This window comes from Myotis davidii, unplaced genomic scaffold (genome assembly GCF_000327345.1).
Source record: "Myotis davidii unplaced genomic scaffold, ASM32734v1 scaffold143, whole genome shotgun sequence".
NCBI lineage: Eukaryota > Metazoa > Chordata > Mammalia > Chiroptera > Vespertilionidae > Myotis > Myotis davidii.
In genome coordinates this window covers 1,724,318-1,750,578 of record NW_006294876.1, presented here as the reverse complement: position 1 = coordinate 1,750,578, position 26,261 = coordinate 1,724,318, and the positions used below count along the sequence as shown (strand labels likewise).

Genomic DNA, 26,261 nt, shown 5'->3' with positions numbered 1-26,261 from the left:
CCTTAAGCAGGAGGAACCTGGAGTTCCAGGAAGGGGGAGAGGGGGCCTCTAGATCAGTAATGGCGAACCTATGACACGCGTGTCAGAGGTGACACACGAACTCATTTTTGTGGTTGATTTTTCTTTGTTAAATGGCATTTAAATATGTAAAATAAATATCAAAAATATAAGTCTTTGTTTTACTACAGTAGCAAATATCAAAAAATTTCTATGTGTGACACGGCACCAGAGTTAAGTTAGGGTTTTTCAAAATGCTGACACGCTGAGCTCAAAAGGTTCGCCATCACTGCTCTAGAAGCTGGGCCAGCCCTCAGCTGCCAGCCAGCAAGAGAGCGAGGACCTCAGTCCCAAGTGAACTCTGCCAGCACCAGGAATGAGCAGGAAGTGGGTCCTCCCCCAGAGCCTCCAGAAAGGCTAGCTCTCACCTTTGTTGTAAGTCAAGCCATCTTTTCCCTCCTTTAAATGTACAGACGGGCTCTCTCACAGTTGGGATAGGAGGTGGGAAAGCCGTGCTTTTCTCACAGGGGCTCCTGATGGTAGGCACCCACTGCCAACGGCGTCGGCAATGATTGGGAAATCATGGTGGCTGCTTTATGGATAAGAATCTAATTATCCAAGTCTCACAAGGAAGGCATATAGGCAAAATTAACGGAGTCAACCTGCAAATTGGATGTGCAAAGATCCTGTGTTTTGCCCTTTAAAGGAGAGGAAAAAGATCTTCACTTCAGAAAACAAACAAACAAACAAACACCAAAAACAAGATCCTAACCACAGGGTTTACTTGGGCAATTTATTATTTTTCCAATAGCATTGATTTTTATTCATTCATGTTAAATCACCTTGATTATCTGTTGAATTTAAATGCTCATTAATGTAAATGGCTGAGCAAACCCATTCCAATGGCTACCCAATATCCCACAGAGTTAAGTCACTTCAACACAGCCTCACAACTCCCACACCAAACAGTACTTTAATTTTGTCCATTTAAACCCACTATTACTACCATGCTATAGGGTTTTTACCTGTCAAGTGTGCTAGATGAAGAAAAAATTTAGATAGATAGGGGTTGCACCTGGAAAATAAGTTTTGTAAACTCCATACACACGTTCAAAACTGCTGGGTCCCCGGTCCATCTATGAACTCCAGGGTTGCCAGTCTCACGCGCAGCACATGAAAGCCACACTATCTGACTAGCTTATTAATTCTGCATAAATCAGGCCAATCAATGTGTCAACCTGTGCACAGACCAGGCACTTTTAACTGAACGTGGCAAAGTACTCACGCTTTTGAACTTTACGTCATCATTTGATGTCAAACAATGAAGCAAATCCCAACAGTATACACAAAAACAGCTTTGCATTTACAAAAGATTGTTTCCCATACTGATTAATCCAGCAGCTAACTCATTGGTTTATGCAACTTTATTGAAGAAAAACAAATCTATGACTAGCAGAGCTATTAGTTGATCCCTCATCGATTGACAACTTGCATCATTTATTCAGTGGTATATTAAACAGTGTATAGGAAGACAGATTAACTAATAGCTCCGAGCCTCCTGACAATTTAAATGGAAATCATAAAATGTTGGAGACCCTATTTGGGAATACAAAGGATGTTTGACTTCCAATTTCCATTCTCAGTAGAATAAGAACAGGTCATTCCTTTGTTGACATGCCTAAGAGACATCACATTTTCTGTTCTGCTGATGCTATAAATTCAATACCAGTTCTCCAGCCACATTAGTTATGAATGTAGAGTATATCATGTAACCTCAGATCTCTAACAGTGGAAGAGATAGATACTGCTAGAATAATGCTGTTTCCTTTGATGGGACAACTGGGCACCCATCTCCCTCCTCCTCAGATGATGTCTTCAGCATGTTAGATCAGTGAGGAATGGTTTCATCTCATAACCAAATTAGAGTAAAGATATTGGCCACAAAATACACATGCCCCGTTTTTTTAAAAATTCTGAATCTTGGGCAACTGTCCTCTTGTAACTACTTTACAGTTTCTAAAAGCAGTTGTTGTCCAAAGGTGGAAGAACGTAAGTCTTCTGAGATGAGCTTGTGAATGAATGGAGGGAGGTAAACAAAAAATAAAATTAAAAAAGATGAGGTCTGATAGGGGAGCAGCCGGATTAAAAAAAAAAAAAAAAAGGAACTGTAATTTCAAGTTCATTCCAACTATAATGCAGGTTATTCTGACTTTAAGGTAGTACCACATGGCATACTTCTGAGTTCATTCCTGAGATATTCTCTTGTGCTCATCTCTGTCTGTGTTTTAGATCCCTGCAATCTCTGGCCCTAGGGGGTCATCTGGGTTTGGATCACATAGCAGTGAACAAATGAATAAAAGCACTTTAGAGCCTGGCCAGCTTGGTTCAGTGGTTGAGTGTTGACCTACCACCAGGAGGTCATGGTTCAATTCCCAGTCAGGACACATGCCTGGGTTGCGGGTTCGATCTCCAGTGTGGGGTGTGCAGAAGGCAGCCGATCAATAATTCTCTCTCATCATTGATGTTTCTCTCTCTCTCTTCTTCTCCCTTCCTCTCTGAAATCAGTTAAAATATATTTTAAAAATAAATAAATCCATTGGGCAGTATTTTTCACCTCCTAATTGACTTACTTGTGCTTGACTATTAAATGTAGAGTAAGGACTTACATGAAAAGAGATGAGTTCTGAAGTACTCACCTACAAGAGACATACACCAATAAAAACTATTTCAACCTAGCTTCACATTTCATTACCAACCAGAACTGGTTCTTTCTGATATGTATGACATTTATTATACAAACATTTATTGCACAACCACCAGGTGCCTGGCAATGTCCTTGGCTCCAGAAAGATAAAATAAGTAAGTCCTTGACAAACTGAGGAAAGAATGTGCTATGTAAACAAGTAGCTACATGGAATTGTCGATACTTAATGCTAAAAACACAGTGCAGTACATGGGAACTCGGACACCCGTGCCTGAGCATTCCCTGGGAAGAGGGCATTCACTGCTGCCCATGAGATTTCTGAGATGGAAGCAGAGGAATAAATGTGCGTCCCGCCAGCACATGCAAGACACAGAATACACCGCCACTTTTACATAGACATGTATGAACGTTACCTTGTCTGAAGAACATATGGAAAACATTTTAAATCTGAAGACTTAGTGTAAGCAAACTCAGCACGTCAGAGGACTACAACATGATGAAATTTCTCTAGACAGGGCTGTTTGAAAACATTTGGCAAACATTAGGTCGATCTGGCAAAAATGACACTTTCCCAATGCAAAGAGAAGGCAAATAAACATGCTTGTTAAAAAGATGAATAAAATGAAGCCCCACACCCCCAAATCTCTCATTCCTCCTCTTTCCCAACTCTTCTCTCCTGATCTAATGTAGATAACTTGGAGGACCCTAATTCCTAAGCGTGCCTCAAGTATCAGTTAGGACCTGCTCACTATTCAAAAAACTGACATTACCCTTCATCATAATCACAGAAATATTAGCCAAGTTCAAACTCCGAAAGAACAAAAATTATTCAAAGATGAGGTGTTGTCACAATATTAAAATGTTTTATTAAAAGCTATATGAATTTGAACTTGATCGGAAAACACACACACACATATATAAGCAGTTGCCCCAGTCTACTGTAAAACCTGCAAACAGGCAGATAAAAAAATGGATAAAATCTGCAGGCCATTCCATCTTGACGATAACGTAATATATATGTACTTAAATGTAAAAGATGGTTATTATAGGAGTTTTAAATATTACTTTATAATACAGAAATAGTCACATTTCATAAACATTGAGAGAAACATGTGCATGTCTGCTTTGTAAGGACATGTATCCATTCAAAACAGATCCCACAAGTAAAGTAGATGGTTTCCCTTGAATCCAAATATATCACTGGGTGGGATCCAGAGCCAGAAAAAAAAAAAGGAAATCATAAAAGGAGAAAAAAGCGTAAGTCAGGTACATTGCTTTGCAAATCCACATTTTCCCAACCCTTAATTGAGGAAGTCAAACCACTCCTCCTGGCTTCTTTATACAGCAGAACACTTACAAACAGAACACATTCAGGAGAAGAAAGGTCAAATTACCCTTCAATTTAAGTAAATCCCTCTAATGAAATCATGGCAATAAACACAGAGAACATGATTTATTGAGCCACATTTCTAATTTGGCAAAACATTTGAACACATAGTTTTACTTACCTTAACTAGGGGTTCTCAAAAGGCAGGAAGTACTCTTTGAAAACAATAATTTTGAAAACTAGTAGTAGATTTACTGGGGCCATCACTTTGTAAGTTATAGAAATGTCTAACCACTATGCTGTACACTTGAAACTTACATAATATTGAATGTCAACCGTAATTGAAAATTAAAAAAGGAAGAAAAGACAGTCAAACCTGGGGGACTTTTAGAGGGCATCGAAGCGGCACTTACGTAAATCTGGTCTCTCTTATATCGCTGGTGTAGGTTGTGCATGATGGAGCCCCCGTGCAGCTCCGTCAAGGTGGCCATGTCCTCCACGCCCTCCTCGTTCATGGGGTGCATGACAGTCACCTTCTGGTGTGTAATTGTGCTCTGCTTGTATGTGAATACCTGAAACAGGGGGTGGGATAAATTCAATTGTTTAGTTATCAGCAGCAAAGAGTTTCTAGAAGTTTCCTGAACGTACCATACAAACATTACACATTTCCGCAACAAGATCCTGAATTGGCCAATAAAAAACAAACTGCAGAGAATTTTTTCATTTTTTTTTTTTTTTGTGTGTGTGTGTGCCACCCAACTCTTTTTAAGGGAAGAAATTATCTTGACAGTTGCTGTTAGATGATCTTAAGAGACATTAGTTCGGGGCTAACCATCCTTCGGAAACCACAAAAATTATAACCTTAGAGTTCACTTCTCTGCCTATTTCTCCAAATGATCTAAATCAGTTAAGAAACTGGCTAACCAAGCTTTTAGAAAGCAGTTTGGTTTCACTGCATAATGTTTCACACGGGATCATATATTTCAAAGCTTCATAATAACATTCTTCCATTTAAGTGGTACGTAAACTCACTGTATGTCTACAGATTTGTTCAAAGTTTGGAACGCATTTGCACAGGAATGTTTGAAAAATATCCCTGGATGTTCTCCCCTCACTATCAGGGATATACTAGCATAGCATTCATGTGACCTTTAGGCAAAACAAATCCCCTCTCAGATTTAAAATAAAATCGGTTTGTTTGCTTGACAGCCTGTCTTCCTGAAAGTCCCAAATGCCCATGGTGAGTGCTGGACACCAGCTTTTTAGCATGTACTCGAGACAACTCTGATACTGTCAGACTGATTTCCGAATGTGCATGGATTTCTCAAACCTACTCAGTCCTCCTTTCTCACAACTGATTTGGTTTCAGGTTAACCATTTCAAATCAGCTCCATCTGTTGACCAAGCCTGTCCAGCTTTACATGCAAACTCATGTAGTAACATCATTTAATTATGGAGTCTACTCCATATTTATTCACTTCACACTTTTATTACGTTCGTCCCCAAAACAAGAACTCCAAGATGCAAAAAAAACAAACCAAAAATAAACAAGAACCTAAAAGACATGAAAATACACACCCATTCTCACATGTGCACATACACACACCAAACAACCTTCTGGAATATTTGCAGAACTTTATGACTGGGGATTCTGTTTTTAAATATTGACCAGTTGCCTACATGGCAACAAATGATATGTTATTGCAAAAGAGAATGACACACCAAAAAAAGCAAAAGTACCAATTCGATGGTTTTCAGAAGCCTCGGAAAATGGCATGTTTTCTTTTTCTAGAGAAAAATTAAAACTTCAGCAGTGGCATTTCTTCCATGTGAACCACAAGACCTGTTCAAAACCAGTCCTGAGACACTACTCGAGGCCAGGGCAGACACCCTGCTCGCCTTCTGAGGACCAGCCACTCTCCCCAGCTGTTTCCTGTGCTGGAACACCCACCAGGAGATGCACCCCTCCCAGCGGCCCAACCCTTGGCGAAGTGGCCAACCCTGCCCCGTGAGCACCCGCAGGCTGGGGCAGGCCTGGGGCCCTGGGAGGGCACTCGGGGTGGAGTTTGCCAGGATAACAAGGTGGCAAGAAAAATGCACAGGAACATTCAAGAGTGTGGAAACACTCAGGACACCCACGCTCGCATTTTAACTCATAAATACCATGGAAGAAAGTTAAACAGAGAGATGTAGGCGAGAAGTACAAGTAGTTATGGTAGGGGAACATGGAAAATCCCAGAAGCAGCAGCTGGAACCCTCTGCCTTCCCCAGCTTTCTAGATGCCCATGATGTCAATCCAGGCAGGTTTGCTAGAACCACCACCACTGGGCAGGTTTCTTGGTCTTCCATGGGAAGTGACTGTGAGGGTGGGCGCAGATGCAGAACTTGGCGGGGCCAGGGAACGTCTGGCGGGCTGGGCGCATAGAAGCCCCCGTGCGTCGTCCTCTCTCTGCTCCCAGCACTCCCGGGAAGGTCTCTCCTCACTCTGTTTGCTCAAAGCTCCTGCCAACACAACTGGCAGACAGGTTACTCAAGTTCCCCGGAAATGTCTTTCTCGTAGGAACCAAGACACGCCACTAAAGCCAGCAAAACTACCTCCTGCAAGCTCATCACCAGCAAGTCCTGCCCAACATGAAAACAAACAACTTTTTCCACGAATTGTCTGGGTAGATGGAGAATCCCAGAATTTGAGGACAGAAATAATTTAGAATATTAAAATTGTTGTCTGTATTTCTGTTGATTCTGCTTTTTTTTTGGAAATAATACACATGGTACAACACTGAGACACTAAAATATATATGAACAGTGATTAAGTATTTATGACCTATGTAAACATTGCATTGTTTTTTAATGTGCTGGGAGCAGCAAGACCATTTGTGAGCACAAGTAAGCTGCTCAGAGCTGGTCACATGGCCACTGAAAAAAATGGCATGACCTGTAAATAGAGTTCCCCACCTTCTACACTGGTTTCCTTAGACATTCTCAGGAACACACCGAGTACACAACTGGGCCCGTGCCCATTCCAGGAGAGGGGCGATCAGGAGACCTAGAACAATCCTCATGACCTCAGGGAGAGGACATGATGATGGAAGAAAACAGCTACATAAACAAGAGGCTATGAACAGAAAAAGAAACATTCTGCTAAGATACAGGAGTGCAGCTGCTCAAAACAATGATTATTTCAAAGAAAAGGGGAATAGTAGAGAAAATATATTTGTGAAGGAAAGGCAAAGAAAACCATCCACTTGGAAATGGCTTAATATTTGTAAAGATCTTAGAATGATGTGTGGCACATCAAAGGTGCTAAATAAGTGCCTGATAAATTAATTAAGAAAATTCATTCATTCAAGCAAATATTTCCTTGTGTGTTCTAAGCACTGGGAATATAGCTTACATTCCAATAAGGAAAAGGGGGGAAAACCCAAACATACCAGCAAGTATACAGCGTCACAGATGGTGAGGAATGTCTGTGAAGACATCATGAAGGTTAGGGGACTAAGTACCAAGAGAGGTTACTTTATATTAGGTATTTTGGAACAGCCTCGCTGGTAGGATAATATCCAAGTAGAAACCCTAGTTAGTAAGGGATGAAACTAGCCCCCTGAATTCAGGATGCTAATGCATACAGAGTGAGGCATACCCAGTTATCCATATGGAAAATAATAATACAAGAATAAACCCTGTGTTTTGCATACTCACACATATAAACCTACATTTGCCCCACATGATTGAATTTTCAAAGATTTCAATGGATTGATAAGACCAACAATCTTATTCAAGGATTTTTAAAATATATATTTTATTGAGATCAGAGAGGAAAGGAGAGGGAGAGGGAGAAATAGAAACATCAATGATGAAAGAGAATCATTGATTGGTTGCCTCCTGCACACCTCCTCCTGGGGATCAAGTCAGCAACCTGAGCATGTGCCCTTGACTGGAATTGAACCTGGGACCCTTCAGTCTGCAGGCCGATGCCTTATCCGCTGAGCCAAACCAACTAGGGCTCTTATTTAAGGACTTTTAAGGAGAGTCCTTTGAATGATCAAAACTCATTTCTATGTACAATAATCAGCAGGGTATTTAGTTGCACAAGGTTAGTCCAAAATAGCAGAAAGGAAAATTCTAGGTTTAAAGAATGGAATTCTTTTTCAGGAACAGACAATTGCCAACATACAATAACAAGATGTATCCCTAAAAACCCAACTCAGAATAAACTGAGTTACTTCAGTGAAGCATTTATCGGGACAAATATAGTGAGATTACGAAATGGAGGAAAATAAGGAAGATTAAAAGACAGGAAATCAATTTAGAAAAAATGTGGCCTCAGAACAAATAGCTCCTGTTATAGAATTACATGCCACTGGTCACAAGATGAACTGGGTTAAGCGTGGAGAACAAAGGAAACCAATCAACACTATTGGAAAAGCAACTCACAGTAGGCTTGCCAAAGGCTGGGTCCACTTCTGTATGAAAAGGCATGGAGTCAATTAATCAGTTAAAACAGCTGAGCCTTATCAATCCCCTTTTATTTTTAACCTGAGGATAGTACACATTGCAAGGCAACCCCACCATACTTACACAACAGTTTCTATAATAAGGAGTGATGTACTAGTATACAGAACTTTCTTGAAGTCATCAGGAACTCTCAGTCATAAAACCTAACTTTTTCTCTTGAAGAGAAAGAGGGCAGGGGGCAGTCTTACCATGTCCTCTCTTGATGAACAGATGGCATAGAGGGTATTCTCAATCTGGGAGACTTCGCCTCATGTTAGCCTGGGATTTCCCTTAGAGCAAAGTTCTCCAAGTCCTCCATTTTAACACTTCCCCCAACCTCACCCCCGCCCCAGAACATGTGGCAATGTCTGTAGGCATTTTTGGTTGTCACAACTGGGGGGGGATGGAGGAAGTTACTGGTGAAGGTCAGGAATTATCCAGCCCAAATGGCAAGAGTGCCAAGGCTGAGGTGCCCTGGTTTAGAAATCCCACAGCAGGCCAACTAACCAGCTATCAATATAGATTCTAGGAAAAAATGATGAGAGTACGCCAATGCCTAGAAGCAAAACCTTTCATAAACAAAGAAAACAAAACAAAAAACAAGTCTTTCAGAAACAATTAAAGACCATAAACAGAGTAGAGGTAAATCAAAGGCCAGAATGACAATATTATGTAACTTAGTTTTTGAGTCTTTCTTATGTGACGCAGCTAAAGGGTCATGGTTATGATGATAATAATGATGAAGATTACTACTAGGCATTGTGTTTGCTTACATTTCTGTATTTCTAATTGTACTGTGTTATGGTCAGACACTATGGTCCAGCGGTCGCCAACCGGTGGTCCGTGGACCAATGGTGGTCTGTGAGGTCTGAAAGGTTGGCGACCGCTGCTATGGTCCATACCATCTCTACTTTTGTCTACCTGGCCCGGGGCTCTTGTACCTGCTGTTCCCCCGTCTGGGTCACTGACATCCTGCTACTCTCTTCCCTGAGGTCTCAGCCCAAATGTTACCCTCTCAGAAGACACCTGTCACATGTCTTCATAGCTCATTATGACAGTTTATAATCACTTATCTGATCTATTATCATACTTGTTTAAAACCACCTCACTTCCACCAACCTACAGTAAGAAATATGTTTATACTGTAAACTACTATATACATCTATAATAATAAAAGCAAAATATGCCAATTAGACCAGATGACCTTCTGGATAAAGCCAGGGCTGTGAGGGAAGCCCGGGTCCTGGGTGCCTGCCTGTGGACGGAGGGAAGCCGGTGCTGGCAGCCGAGGGAAGGAAGGCCTACTCTTGCACGAATTTTATTCATCAGGCCGCTAGTAGTTTAATAAAACACACCACAATATTTGATGCATCCCAATACTTTCTATTCTATTTCTCTTAAATAGATGGATGTGGCCCTCAAACTGATTTCACATCTCGCTATTACGAGTTGCAAACCACAATTTGAAAACTCTACTCTATGAGGGCAGAAAGCACGCTGAGCTTGCTCCCCAGTGCCCAGCCTTGGCCCACTATACAGACTCAATAATTACAGAATAGATGGTTCTGGCCTCCAAAATGGGTATAACATAGAAGGAGAGGCAGAATGGAATAATGGTTTTTTTCAAGTTTTTATTGATTTTACAGAGAGGGAGGGAAAAGGAGAGAAAGAAAGACATCATAATGAGAATGGCGCATCCATTAGTTCCCGCACACCCCAACCAGGGACTGAACTCACAACCTGGGCTTTAGCCCTGACTAGGAATCAAACCTACACCCCTTTTGGTGCATAGGACAATGCTCAACCAACTGAGCCACACTGGCTAGGTCCCGAAACATGGTCTTGGAGTCAGATCTGGGTGGATTCATTTCTCCTAGCTCTATGCTACCTACAGCTCAGGGACAATGAACAAGATAACCTCTGGCTCACAATTTTCCCCATCTGAAAAATAAGAAAGGTAATAATAATACCTAACTCAGAGAATTATTGTGAAAACAAAATAATGTAGATAAAAGTCACAGTGATTGGCACCACTAGAGCTCAGTAAAAGTTGCTATTTCTGTGAGAGGGATGTAATGCTAGGAACAACACAGAACATTCTATAAGGAAATAGTCAGACTCGGCATGGATGGGGGAGCTCCCACTCCTTAGGCAGGGGCTGAACCTCAGCTGTGCGGGAGAAGGGACTGAGCCAGAGGGAGGGCTGCACATTTAGTTCTTCATATTCCATAGCAATCTCTTGACTTGTGTGCTGATGAAAACTATCTGACATAACACTTTCTTCTTCTACTTTAATCCCTTTGCACAAATCTGGGTGGCCTTGTTTCGATTTTCCCTGGAATTCTACATTATATCTGGGGATGCCTCTCAATTTATTTTCCTTCTTTCATTTGCTTACTGTCGCCTTAACTCACAAACTAAAGTATGATCCATGACAAAGGTTAAGACGTCTGCCTCCTGACACGGCTAAAATGAGCAATCATGTAAATAAAAGATGAGCTTCCTCGTGTTAAGCTTCACCGACTCAAGCCATGCTCTTAAGACAAGTCTAAAAGAAGCTGACCACTTAACTGAAAATCTGCCCTAGCCTGTTATTGTGTTGCTCTGTCGCAGGAGACTGGAGAAAGTATTTGGGGCATGAAAATGTACACTCCACTAGAATGTTCCATTGGGATCTAATCCAAAGCAAAATTATACATGTCTAATGGGGGGAAAATGGTGCTTTCAGCTCCAATTTGTCAGACACTTAGCAACCTAATAACCATGGCACGGGGGGTTAAAATGACCTCGATATAAGTAAGTTCTTGTTGCTTTGACCTCCTTTGCGTGAGTTTGTTAGATAACCGACTATAAAACACAGATAAAGCAAGACTGATATCTTCTTTTCCAGAGACTCACACTGGTTTGTGAGATTAAGTCCCTTAAACTGTCAGGTTTCTGATGCCCAGTGCAGCACCATGCGCAGCATTCGGGCACAGAACCACAGTTCCGCACCAGGCTGGGCAGAGGACACGACACTTACTGAGTGCTGGCTGCCTGTACCAGGCACGTGGCTTACATTACCTCACTTGATCAGCAGGGAGGAGGAAATACTGTTGCTCATTTTTTAAAGGATGAATTCACAAAAGATCAGAGAGGTTAGGAAACCTGCCCAACAGCACACAGCTCAGCTAGCACTGGATTCCTTGGGAGAATGGAAAAGCATGCATGTTGGAGGGACACTAGCTTACAGATGGGCTTTGCATCCATCTCTGCCAACTTACTGGCTGTGCATCCCTGGGCACATATAGTGGAGCAAATGGGAAAGAACTCTGTGGCCCTCTGAACCCCAGAGCTGGGTGCAGAGGGGGAGGGGAAACACATCGTGCACTGCTTTCTCAGCGTGCTGGGTTTAATGTCTCATTTATTCCATTATTTTTAATTTACTCTCTCTAGTCCCCCAGTCTTCCGTGCCATGCTGTGAGCAGGGACCCTGGGAATACAATGATGAATTAAACACTCCTCCGTCAAAAAGCTTACCATCCACTGAGGGATCCGAAAAATAAACAGGCAAATCCTAACCAAGCGGTGGGGGCTGAAAGAGAGGAAATTGCCAGGGCACAATGGGAACCGGTCACATGGGACGGAGGACGGCCAGGGAAGAGCAGACAGAGGCCGGGCTGCACAGGGCAGGTGCTTGGTGGAGCGCGGCTGGGGCAGCGTGCGGCCCATGTCCTGCAGTGGCAGTTGGCCTCTGACCTGAAGGAGCTGAGCGCCACGTAGGCAGGTAAGTGGGGGCAGACGTTCTCTACCTGCTCACCGTCACAGACAACTCTAATATCAAACGTAACACCAGCACTGCTTTTCTAGAGACCAGATACAAAGGAGAAATCTCACTACAAAATGCAACTCAGTGAGACCAACTTTCCAGAAACGCCCCCGGAAAGCAAGGTCTGAGTCTCCTCTGGGGTGACCACTACCGGCACTGTGGCCCCCACATGGAGGGCCTCTCCCTGCTTTCATGAACACAAGTAACGCACCAGGGAAAGCATCAGCAACGACATGCACAACCCGGGAAGATGAGGCTCTCAGGCCAGCCCCCAGCAGTAAGTGCTAACCACTGAGCAGGGATCTTCCTGATGGCCCTGCAGTGTCTGCGGGCAGACGGACAGGGGTGAGAACCTGAGAGGCCCACACACCCAGGCAGTTCCTCTGTGGATGCGTGTCTGCCGCCGGAGATGCAGAGCCACGCACACAACAAGCAGTGCTAAAGGCAGCCAGCTCACCTGCTCGGGCAACAGCCTCCACCAGGAAGGCCTAGATCAGTGGTGGCGAACCTATGAAACATGTGTCAGAGGTGACACGCGAACTCATTTTTTTGGTTGATTTTTCTTTGTTAAATGGCATTTAAATATATAAAATAAATATCAAAATATAAGTCTTTGTTTTACTATGGCTGCAAATATCGAAAAATTTCTATATGTGACACGGCACCAGAGTTAAGTGAGGGTTTTTCAAAATGCTGACACGCTGAGCTCAAAAGGTTCACCATCACTGGCAGAGATGATACCCTGGCCCGGACCCTCCCAGTGAACTTGAGAGAGAAAAGTGGACTAACTGTGAGAGTGAGTTGGCACAGTTGGAAGGAATGGCTAACACACACACACTAAATAACACAGTAGACTATCTGCATATAAAGGAAATAAGACCTCAAATCTGAATTTATACGGAACATTAGCAATTGCGATTTTATAAAAAAATTACGTAGATTTTTAAAAAATGCTAAACTATATTTCTTATTCACTAAAGAAAATTACATGTGTAAATTTTCAGGCAATTCTGCCCAAAGGAAGTCACCCTATTGTTCCAGCTGTGCTAGGACATGGCTCTAGACAGCGGTTCTCAACCTGTGGGTCGCGACCCCTTTGGCGGTCGAACGACCCTTTCACAGGGGTCGCCTAAGACCATCTTGCATATCAGATATTTACATTACGATTCATAACAGTAGCAAAATTACAGTTATGAAGTAGCAATGAAAATAATTTTATGGTTGGGGGTCACAACACGAGGAACGGTATTTAAAGGGCCAGAAGAAAAAACAAACAACAACAAAAAAATAAATAAATAAAGGGCCAGAAGGCTGAGAACCACTGCTAGAAGCTTCCTCGTGGCTTACACCACGGTGCAGGCCAAGTCCCCAGGGAAAGGAAGTGCTTACTGCCCTTGACCTGGTCTTTCCACGTTAAAGAATTCAGTCTGCCGGAAAAGACCATGCCATACAGATGTTTTTTCATTAAAGTTATACTAAAATCTGATAAAATTATTCTATGCACATGCATAGTATAATCTAGGCTTATTTTTTAGAATATATACACATGTGCATGCACCCACACATGCACATGCATATGCACACACACACCAGCAACTGTACTTTGGAACATTCCTTCTAGATAATTGAAAACACTCATTTGCACAAAAACTTAAATGTTCATAGCAGCTTTATCTGGAATACGCAAAAGCTGAAAAAGTCGGCCCTGGAACGTTACATGCAGTATGATTCTATTTATATAATATGTTTGCAATGACACAATTATAGAGCATGGAAGACTTCACTGGTGTTTGCCAGAGGTTAAGAGGAAAGTGGGGGGTGGCTGTAAAAGGCAGCATGTGGGGTCCTGGGGCTGATGGGACACTTCTATATCTTGACTGTATCAGTGTCAACACCCTGGCTGTGATCTTGTGTAAGATCACTATGGGGAACTGGCAAAGGGTCCTGGGATCTTTCTATATTCTTGCTTTCATATGCATGTGGATTTACAATGATCTCAAAACGAATGATGTCTACAAATACAGAGGGAGAAAAACAGGAAGAAAATATATCAGAACTCCATTGACGGGTTGCAAGTTTGTAGATGTTTTAAATTTTGTGACACTTTTTAAAAAAATTTTCAACATTTCTAGACTTACAAAGCTAAATCGGGCCAATCAATATAGCTATTAATGAATATATCTGGATACATACAACTGATTCAATTTTTTTAAATTTTCAAAAAGCAACCAAAAACAAAACAAACTGATATACTAAACCTCCACCAAGAATCGCAAACTATTAGATGGCAAAAGGGCTTCTCTTCTAATCCACTTGTCCTATGCATAGTAAATTTCAGCCCAGAGATGAAATAGGGATGGGGTGAAAGTCCAGGAACCCCAATTCTTGGCTCAAACATCACTTGACACCTGGTACCTGTCTTAATGTCCTGGGCCTTTCCCTCCCACTGCACCTTGCATGGAACCTCTCCTGTCACCACATTATACTGTATCCTTTTCTTAAATCTTTATTACATTTACTGGGGTGACATTATTGTATGTGACACTGGATAATAAAATTATATAGGTTACAAGTGTAAGGGGTTAATATCCAAAATATATGAAGGACACATACAATTCAACAACAACAACAAAAACAATCCAATTAAAAAGTGGGCAGAGGACCTGAACAGACACTTCTCCCAAGAAGACATACCGATGGCCAACGGATGTATGCAATCTCTTTCTCATCTCTTCCTAGGAACCAGGGTGGCAAACTTTGGGCTCCTGCTCGGAAGTGGCTGATTTCCTGGAGCAGCATGAGGAGGATCTGGGGCTCCAGGTGGCCAGTGGGAAGGAGGGAAATACAGAACAGTGATGTCTACAGTCGTCAGGGCCATGCCGCCGGCCTTGTACTGGACCGATCTGGGAGGACCAATCTCGTGAAAACCTCGGGGACCTTATCGCCTACTGACACGTCTGGCACCACTGGCTTACTAACCGTCTGCTAAAGGGACGAGCACCAGCTGTCCTTCTATGGTGTGAGGAGCATATAAGGAGCACCTTGCATTTGCGTGTAAAACCTAACTCCAAAGGCCGAGTTGTAAATCAACATTTTATTCCCTGGCTGCCTTGCAACTGCCTAAAACTGAATAATATTATAGTCATTCCTTAGCTGCTCTAAAGTGAAATGAAAAAGACACATTTGAGCCAAAATTGCATACATCTTGACGTTTTAAAACAAAGTCACCATCAACTTTATGAATCCTAGCTTTAAGCACTATGTTTTTTGCATGCTACTCACTTCCAAGTGGCAAGTTAAGAGATATGAAGCAAGGCACTTATTAATCCAGTGAACAATGATAGAATGACTCCAGATTCAAGACTGAGACCCAGTCATCTTTGGCTGTTCGTTTGGTGAAATATCTACAGGGGGCCAAGAGGCCAGCTTGGCTCAAACTTATGGTGCAAGAAGCAGAAGAAACCAAGTCATCCGGAAGATAATAGGAAAGGCCAGAAACGAAGCGCACAGCTTGGAACATGCAAGGATTCGTTCCCACACTGTCCCTCCCTGTATGCTAACCCAACCCCTCCTGCCAAGGAAACCTCGGGAAATGTCAGGGAAATGCTACTTTAATTACTATGAGGATTAGGAGGAGGCAGCAGGCTGGAAAGAGAAAAGACTAAAAAAATATGTCATTAAATGATGGCAACGATCCCTTTACTAGTAGAAATATATATTTAATAAGAAAAATTAATACTATGCACTGAGTTTTGTACCATGAACAACTTAAGGGGGCTGAAAAAATAATGCTTGCTTGTTTCTCCCTGAAAAGTATCAACAAAGAATTATTGTTCCTCTATCCATGTCTGTGAATGCAAAGGATATAAGAGCCTTGCACACCTGCTGTAGGAAATCAGGTCCAAGTATCTAAAAGCCAGAGTACCTGAGGTTCAGAAAGATGGATGGAAATTTGGTTGGAGTATTAGTCTTGGCAACAGGACAAAACCCGACGCATTTCCAAATGCCGTGAGGGGCTGGCAGGAAAACACCAGGCGGTGTACAGCAAGGCATCCTCAGTGTGGCCAAATCAGGTACACAGAGAGCTACAGCGCGGGCTGAAGTAGAAAACACCAAGTCCTAAGTCTCCAGCCATCACTTGCTTAATCTATAGTATACACAGTAATTGTGACAGGTCATTATAGTCTCTGGCATCCCACTGACCCCAATTCAACCCCCGACTCACATTCTTGCCATGTCCAATCAAGGCTGCGATATGAGAGAGAAACATCCACCGGTTGCCTTCCCGACATGCCCCAACCAGGCATCGATCTGAAACCCAGGTATGGAACAGGCAACTTTTCAGTGCACAGGACGATGCTCAACCAACGAGCCATTCCATCTGGGCTGATATTTTCTTTAGCCAGTGGGAAATGTTTTCTTTAATATGGAAAAAGATCTTTCTTTAATCTATTAGTAGAGACACGACTAATAAACACTTAATGGATAAGTCCTCAAAAATCATTAAATGGAGTGAACTGAGAATTTTATTTCAGAAATATACGACAATAGGCTCTTTCTCAGGACCTTCTACTGCTAGAATGACCAGTCGCTATGACGTGCACTGACCACCAGGGGGCAGATGCTCAATGCAGGAGCTGCCTCCAGCCCACAGGCCCCAGGCCAGCCAAGGTGGGTGCCAGTGGGGGCCCCCTGATTGCCCCTCTGGTTGCCCTGCAGAGGGAGGCAACCAGCAGCGGCGGCGGCGGCCAGCGAGCGGGCAGCACCAGGCCAGCCAAGGCGGGTGACAGCGTGGGTGGGCCCCCCCAACTGCCCCATCAGTCGCCCCACAGATCGGCCCTGATCGCTGGCCAGGCCTAGGGATCCTACCCATACACGATTTTTGTTCATTGGGCCTCTAGTTGTAAATAAGATGTTACATGAACCAAATAGTACAGAGCTTTTTTTAATGAACTAATCTCTCAAATACAGTATTTATTCAGGCAGAAATGATGTAAAACCAGAACTCCCAGAAACTTTCACACTGTTTTTGTTAACTCTGCAGAGGATTATAGGAAACTGAACTAGCTCCCAGGATAAGAATCCTGTTCGGGACTCATACCTCTTTAAGAGGATATACCTGCCATTCCAAATGACTAACTGTGAGAGCATCAAAAAGCACCACAATCGATTGAATGGGTGTTGCAGTTTTTTTAAATCCTCCTCTAAAACATGAAGACAAGCACTGGTAAGCACACTAGACCGAGAATCACTGTGAATACCTAGGTGGGTAGTAGTGAGTCCCAGCAAAACTCAGAGATATGGCATCTGTGTGGTTCTCACACTGTCGGAGCATGAGACATTGGCAGTGTGCTTTAGCATGACCATCACTATGACATAAACAAAATCAGCACCGTCACCTTGCTGTTCTGACTTGTTTCTGAAATTTCACTGAATACCTCACTAAGTCGGGGAACCATGTGTGGTGCCAGAGGATGGGACCCAGAGTTACAGAGTAAGAGCCAGAGCAGAGGCCAGGCCGGGGTGGGCGAGGTGAGGGCCATCCTCCCACTTTGGTGTATCCAGGAATTCTCAGCAGAACTGTGAGTAGTGCTGCCATTTGGTCCCTCCCCGAGAGGGTGTGACTGGGTAGAGGCTTGGAATAGAGCCAGTAACTCAGGTGTTGGAATCAGCTATCAAGACGAGAGCAGGTGACAACTGGGAACCATTGAGCAGCACCTGAGATGACGATCGATCACTGTTATTACTGATGTGCCTATGTATCTGGGTGTGACTGGATGGGGAAAGAGACTCCAGAAAAGGCGTCCTTAACAGCCAACACGAACAGATGTGGATCTGAATTCAGGGTGCTGCCAGCATATGCAGACAGAATCCAAAGGACATTAGCCAACTGAATAGCTGGGAAGAAGGGCTTCAGGATCTGTGTGCTGGGTGACTTACCAGGGCATTTGCAGGGAAACAAAGCTAGGAGGCGGAAGATTTCAGAGATTTTAGCAGAAATTCAGTGCCAGGTGGTTAGAAAAACAAACCAGCACCCGTATTCAACATTCTCTACAAGTCCAGGGTTCAAATCCCACTTCCCCCATGCCCTCTACTTTGGTGAACCACTTTGTTACAGTTATAGAGACAGTGTGCTTTAATTCCACAATTAGAGCAGGAGTCTGGGCGGCCGGGAGAAAGATGGACGGGCCTGTGGATAAGACGGAACTGGGGCGCACAGTCCAGCTGGCTTTGACAATTTCCCACTAACAGACTGTAACACAGCAATTAAAAAGGAAAAATAACACAGAAGAGCCTGAGCATTACTGCCCTGAGAGACTCCCTGGTTTACATTTTACTCGCAACATTTGATGTTTTTCTGCTCTTAGAAGCCCTTGTGGAAAGATACTGTGGCCTTGGTACTTACTGCCCCAGGAACAGTGTGGCCCCTCCCACACCATCAGCTACATGCAATCTATAGTGTCCACATGGCTTCAGAGGAGACGCTATCATTGCCAACAAGGTACAATAAAAACCAGGCCGTAAGCCTTTATTTACAATGTCTGGCTGCTACGAATAAAGCTTAAATCAATGTATGCAGAGTTGGGGGAAGGTCCAACATACAAAGAGCTAACTTTGTTTAGAAAATAAAAAAAGAGGTGATTTAAAATGTTTAGAAGCTGCTTACATAACCCTAGAGACCCAGAAGGAGGTCTTATTCAGAAACAATGCACGTTTTCAAATGAATTCCGCTCTGAAGTCTTTCGCCGTGATATTAGGAGAATTAAGATATTATGGGTAATTACTCTGTGGATTGAGCTAAGCCTATTAAAATAGAGACCATATTTCTGGACAAAAGGTCAAAACAAATTATTAACAACACGAACAATTCTGTTAATCGGGCTAACACTCGACAGTAGGGCGGAATTTTCAGATTTTAGCAAAACGGCTTATAATAATGTCTTCACTTTGAACTGACACCAACATTTGCCTCTGCGATTTTAACACCCTTTGAATTATGCATGAGCAAGCATGAAACAGCGGGGCTGAAGATTAATTTTCATGAGAAAATTTTAATTTTGCCTCTTTCTCTGAGATAGAAAGGATGGTTATGTTTCACGAGCTCCACGGTCTCACAGCCGAGCAGCCTGTGGCCTGAGACACTAATGACGGATGCAGGCCCTCCTTCACCAAAGCCAAGTGCTCTCCGGACTTTTAACAATAGAAGCTGACTTCTGTGCCAACTCTTCCCGCAAATGCTTTCCATCAATAAGCTTTTTTGCAAGTGTGTCTAATAATAAAGCCCATGAGCTCTTTGTCCGGGCCTCATTATTCCAGACCCAGGCAAGCTCGGGGGCCTGGAGTGTTTTGAACTGGTCGGGCACATAGTAGCCCACACTCGGGCACAGCCCTGCTCCCTACTGAGATTAGCACAATATCTGATACCTAGACAAAGAGGACAGAATCATCGAAGCCATGAGACTAATCTTCTGGAGGACTGTTAGGAGTGGGGGTAGTATTACACAATAAATAGATAATCAGGGAGCCAGTACATCCTTGGTTTCACAGTATAAAAATAGGCCCTTAGAAAATAGCACCGTAGAGAAAACCCTCTACACGTATCTGCACACTTCAGAAAATGTGGCCCACACCTGCCCAAGTTTAGAAAAGTGTAATTTCTGGTGCATGTGTTGACTGAGATGGGGGTTTCAGTCTGCTCACCTGCCTTTTGCCAAAAGCTCTTTTGTTCAAAATGTATTGACTCCATGCCTGGCACGTTCAAGGAACTGAGGAAATAAAGACAGAACTGGTCTCTCTGGGTGTGGTTTCGGCTGGCTGCCAGGACGGCAGGGAATGGCTGCAGGAATGTATGAGAGCTGGTCAAGGGAAGGGGCGGATGAAGAAAATGATCCTGAACGTGCCCTAAAAGGTGCCATAACAAAGGTGCAGGGAGACCAACTCCACCAGGGAGATCACCTCCTCACAGGGGTCCCGGCACCTTCAGTGATATGACCTGACAGAAGTCAGTCCACTCCTCAGAACCTCCTATCTGTCCAAAGGCAGGAAAAAAACTCCCAGGTACAAGGCTGATGTGATCATCATCCAGGTGTTAACAATGCCCAGGTTGAAGGGACCTGGAAGAGTGGGCATCGCTTGTGCCAAGGTAAGATACCTGCTAACACTTGGCCGTGGGCCCATTGGCTCAATCATCAAACTGTCAGAGGCTTATTTCCTTGGAAACCCTGCTATGGCTTCTGGTTCCATGTCCCTGTTTTGTCTCATTCTGCTAGTACTCTGAGCCCATGGCCATACATTCCTGCAGCCATTCCCTGCCGTCCTGACAGTCAGCCAAAACCACACCCAGAGAGACCAGTTCAGCCCCAGCCTCCACACGTCACCAGGCTGTCCACATGCTCCAGTTTAAATCATGTTCTCCACTCCACCCCTACCTTCCAAATGCCTATGGCAATGACCTACTTCCAAGTATTTTTGTAACTCATATGTGTAGCTACATGCACATGTGCATATGCATATATATCTCCAGATACACATATATAATTATGGCAATTCTTATCTGTATAATATGGCAATCAGCCCTCTGGGAAGTACTCTTCGAATCCCCATTTTTTTTAAAATATATTTTATTGATTTTTTACAGAGAGGAAGGAAGAGGGATAGAGAGTTAGAAACATCGATGAGAGAGAAACATCGATCAGCTGCCTCCTGCACATCTCCTACTGGGGATGTGCCTGCAACCAAGGTACATGCCCTTGACCGGAATCGAACCTGGGACCCTTCAGTCCGCAGGCCGACGCTCTATCCACTGAGCCAAACCGGTTTCGGCCGAATCCCCATTTTATAAATGAGAAAACTGAGGCCCAGAGACCTTAAACAACTTGCCCAAGGTCAGTGTGTGGCAGGCAGGGCTGGGAGTCAAAGGCCCATCCATCAGAGTGTACCAGTCTGCTGTGGAAATGTGGCTTTTGTGCTACCAGCGTGCGCCGTATTTTCCTGTTTTGAAATATGTTCCATTTGTATCCATAAGGTCCTACAACTAGCTTATCTAACTTTGTTGTTGTTGTTGACAGCATTACAGGTGTTCCCCGTTTCACCTCTGCCCCACTCCGGGCACTCACCACATGACTGTCTGTGTCCATGAGCTATATGCATAGATGCATGCAACTTCTTTGGTTAATCTCTTCCCATCCCTCTGTTCCCGCTTTCAGCTCTGTCATTCTGTTTCATGCATCCATGCCTCTGGACCTACTTTGTAGGTCAGTTTATTTTGTTCAGTAGATTCCGCGTATAAGTGAGATCACGTGACGTTTGCCTTTCTCCGACTGGCTTATTTTGCTTAGCATAATAATCTATCTAAACAGTAGCTCCTGCCTGCCCACTGTTAAAAATCAAGTTATAAACGGAGCAGTACTTTACAACTGCATCTATGCTCAGCACTTGGACTCTTTCAGTAGAGCACATCAAATGTACATTGATGGGTAAAAACAGACTTTCTTTTCAAAGAAGTAAAATAGTCACAGGAAATGGGATGCTAACACTTAACCAACAGCTCCTCGGTCTTCTGAACTTCCTTAATAGCATCAAAACTAGTTTGCACAAGTTAGGCAGAAGGGTTAAGTGAGGATACCAATAAATAATAATTACATGGTTACATAAGAACTTTAAATACTTAACCCATATTCCTTCATTATAATTTATCCCAACAAACAAAAGGACTGACGCACAAGAGGGAAAATTGGGCAAAACAAGAAAAGTGGGTTGTCCCAAGTACCTCAATGAATCAGCCGCTGGCCTAGGTGCAAATCACAAATAATTCCCTTCTCCTTGTTTTCTGCTCCCCTCAATCAACCTGAGGAATGCTGCTCCATATTTCTATCCAGTTGTCCCTGTGCACCCCTGAAATTATTCTTTAAATCATATTACTAGATAAAAAAATTTTTTCCAAGCAATTTTACCTACCTTTTTTTTCTTTGAATAATTCATCTCTTATCCAACTCAGGGCTGAGTATTATTCATAAATCACAGAAAAAACATACTATCAGGTCCACATCCCATATTTACACAAATCTTTAATTTTCACATAGTTTTTCACTCTCAGAGTACCTCAGTGAGCTAAGAGGAGCAGAGAACAATGATTCCTGAAAATAAAGATTGCATCCAATGACTCCACAGTGTATCCACTACACTCTCTCCAACAATTTGCCTAATTAATTTCTTTATAGTCTCAATCAAAAAGGGCAAATGTGTCATTATGAAAGTAGTTATAGTAAGAAAAGAGGAAGATGAACAAATGAAGCAAGAAAACTTACTCAGTTTAACGTTTTGCTAGTTAATCCACCACAACAGAAAGTCTACTTGTTTTCTGAAAAGCAAAAGATGGTCTTACACCATATTAACACAAAACTGGCACAAACAGAATTCTAGAACCCAATCTACACTCAATGACTAATTCCAACTTTCCCCTGGTATATCAATTTTTGTCCTAAAAGTGTGTCAACCCAACTATGAAGCTAGGTGAAAATTACAGCAACACTAAGAGCTCGTGTGATATCGACTGGATTATTCTCAGTTAGCAGTGTTTAAAGCCAGCTCTGAAGAACTCCAAGTTTCACAGAAACGAAGGGGTTGTTTCTGCCCACTCTTCCTTCTATTGTCTATAAAATCTATGAACTCCCAGTAACATTGTATTTGAACAAAATAATTCCATATATATATATTTTTTTTTTAATAACTCTCTTAATTATCCTACCAAAACCTATAACTGAAGCCATAACCAGCTGCATTAAAACGGTCAAAACCTTTATCTTTAAGCAAAAGGAATGAGAGTAATTTTAAATACCTGCTACAGAACTAAACCTCTTGCTGAGCCCAGGCCCAGGAATCACAAGCCTGGGGTTGGGACTGTGTTTTCTGCTCTTGAAGCAAAAGATCCCTATTGTTGAATTAACTGCAGCAGGGACTCCAAACACTTAAGTGGGGCTGCTCGTTATGAGTAGCCAAACAAGAAGTGTAAGACAATGGAATGAATATTTCCTAAAGCCTAATTTCTTCCATTTAAAATGTTATCCCCCTTTAGGGTGAAATTATGTCCTTCAACACGCTGAAAGTGTATTAAAATTGTCTTAAAAAATAAAATGATGGCCCAGAAGTTATGAAATATATAAGATGGGCAAGCTCTCTGCTGGTCTCCTGGAATTTCTGGGTGGAGAAAGCCAAAGGCCTGGGAACCAAGGGGCTACAGCGTCCAGGCACCAGAGAATAGCAAATGCAGACTGATCATGGCTAAGTGTTCTCATGGGGTATATTATTGATTTTGTTTTCAAAGTAAAATGAGGCGAAGCTACTGAAGGACCAATTAGGACATTACTATCTTTAAGTGTCGTAAGACTAAAAGGATTCAAATGCAGTTTCCTTCACAGCAAGCTTTTCGCAACACTGAAAACCACTTTGAAGTCACTGAAGGGTGACAGCCATTTCTGGGTGTGAGACAAACTGTACTAGAATGGACCTGCCAAGTCCCTTTTCGCCGCCCCGCCCCCCACCACCCACCACCACACACACCCAAGCAGAAAGGCTCAGAGAGGCCATTACTATAAAGAGAAATTTCCTAGATTCTGGTCATCATGAAAGCACAGATTTCACTGATCATCTTCCAACGCCTTTCTTACCTTGGTTCTTTGTTGTCGAAAGTACAGGCACACCTCGTTTTTACTGCACTTCACAGATGTTGCAATTTGTACAAACTGAAGGCAAGACCTTCTACCAGCAAAAAGGTCACCCCCTCCTTTATTGCAATCCTCACTTCATTACAGAGGCCTGGACCTGGACCTGCCCTACAGGTGTGCCTGCAGCTAAAAGAGGATGAAGAGAAGCCGGTGGCCACAAACACGTTCCTAACTGGCCAGTTGGTATTAAAAGAAAGGGAAAGTCATCACTGTGCAGGGCCTGCCATTGGGACGACTCTTCATAATACCTGGTGGACACTGAGTACATAGGACGTGAGCACATCCCTAAGCACCTCATGCGCTCCCTCCCTCTTCCTCCAGCCGCCCCTGAAAGACCAGTATTCCCATCACCATCTCCCAGATGGAAAACAGAGAATTAATGTCATGCAATTGTCCAAAGGTGCCCAAAGTCAGGGGGCAGTCATAGCGAAGACTCCGCCCTCTATCACCAGTCACATCTGATCTCTAAGATGCTCCTCTTCAGGCCATTCAGGATAAATCACGTCCCCGTGCCCTCCACACACCTGTAAGTAAGTCGAGAACACAGAACTCATCTCCAGTCCTTCATCTATCCAGTATTTATTGAACAGCGCCTGGGTGGCACCGTTCTGGGAGGTGATACAGAGGAACAAACACGGTGTCCACCCTCACGGAGCACAGAGTCCAGGAAGGGAGACACGCACAACCACACACATTTCTCAAGGTCCCTGAGAAATAGTAAAACATCCAAATGAGACTCAGATGGGACTCATATCCCAGAGAAGACAGTGTTGGTATGAAATGAGTTTCACTGATACTCAGACCTAATGAAAGGCAACCACAAGAAAGGAAGCGTCCTCCGGCTCAGCGTTTCCCGAAGTGAATGCGTGTTCGTTAATGAGCACTCATCTTATGAACGGCTTCTCCTGAGGTTTGCGCAGCATTAATAAGCAAAGCACGAAACGTGTTTCTTTACCTGCAGAAATTATGAGTAAATGCGTGCTCTTAATTTCTGAGAAATAATGTGGCCTTTCCCACACTTGATGTAACCCACCCCGCACCTGCTTCCCTCCAACTGTCAGTTAGGACCGGTGCTCCCTAGTTGTCTGTGGGAAACACTACTAGCTAATGCTGCCTTTAGTGAGCCGCCTGGAGCTGACACCTACCGATGAGCCGCAGAAGGAAGGACCACTCTCTCCTCCAGACTCAAGGGCCAGCGTCTACACCAGCAACATCACCAGCGGGACTGGTCCTAGTTCACATCATTGACAATGCTGCTTAGGAGCCACTGCTAGAAGGTAGAGACCACAGCTCTTTCTTCAATTCTGCCTTGGGCATGAGCATAATACTTTGTGGGCACAAGAGTTTTCTCAGCTACATTGGGAAACACGAATATTATTCAGGAAGGTTAATTAATAGCAACTAGAAAAGGTGCCCTTAAAGTCTTTTTTTCAAATTAATTCTTTTTAAAGCATTTTTTTCTCCGTCCACTTGATAACAGGGAAATACCTTCAATCCACAATCTGCCATGACACGCACTTACTGATCGCTCCAAACGAATCTGCAGCTGGGCCCCGGTGGAGATAGCACCTGCTTCCCCACCTCAAAGAAATAGAATGGCTTTTCCACAGGTAACTAAAAATAAATTCAAAAAATGGCTTGTAGGCATAATCTTAAGAGTAACTGATTAACTCAAAAGTCAGTTATAACTAAAATTTTATTAAGGGCAGAGTCTATGTATGCCACCTAAATAAGGCACACACCTATAAAAGCACAAACTAGCAAAGATAAAAGCCAAGTTTGAATCAGGAGGATAAATTTCAAGATTGCTGCAGAGTTTGTGTTTGGGAGAGAAAACATTATCCCACAACACATTCATACACCAAAATATCTCAAGATCTAACACTCATTCCCTGAATACACTGAAATCAAACCATGGTTCCACGATTCAGACATAAGTTAAGCATCTGGAACAAAAATAAAAAGATTAACAACAAATTTAGAGTAGCATTCAATGGTGTTAAATAAGTGTGTACTTTTTTTCAGAGAACACTTGTTCACAAAATATTTGACCTAGTAAACTTGGTCATGGAAAAAAACACATCAACTTATTTATGTTCTTCCCTAACGTGGTTTGAAATCTCTCCAACATTTCAAAGCAGCTAACATACACACCAGCCCATACTAAAGAAATTAAGATGGCAGGCTGCGTACATCTGCTTCAATCTG

At 43.0% G+C, this 26,261-nt stretch overlaps 1 protein-coding gene and 1 long non-coding RNA gene across 2 annotated transcripts in view; one reads left to right on the top strand and one right to left on the bottom strand.

Moving 5' to 3' along the window:
• MYO10 (myosin X) overlaps window positions 1–26,261 on the bottom strand; it is a 210,158-nt gene that overhangs the window by 114,879 nt on the left and 69,018 nt on the right. The window contains 1 exon segment of the mRNA XM_006769445.2: window positions 4,442–4,600. Within this exon segment, the coding sequence (XP_006769508.1) occupies window positions 4,442–4,600 (159 nt within the window).
• On the top strand, window positions 17,788–19,625 carry LOC107184052. The gene is made up of 3 exons (XR_001514871.1): window positions 17,788–17,912; window positions 18,699–18,832; window positions 19,410–19,625. It is a non-coding gene; the product is annotated as an uncharacterized LOC107184052 (long non-coding RNA).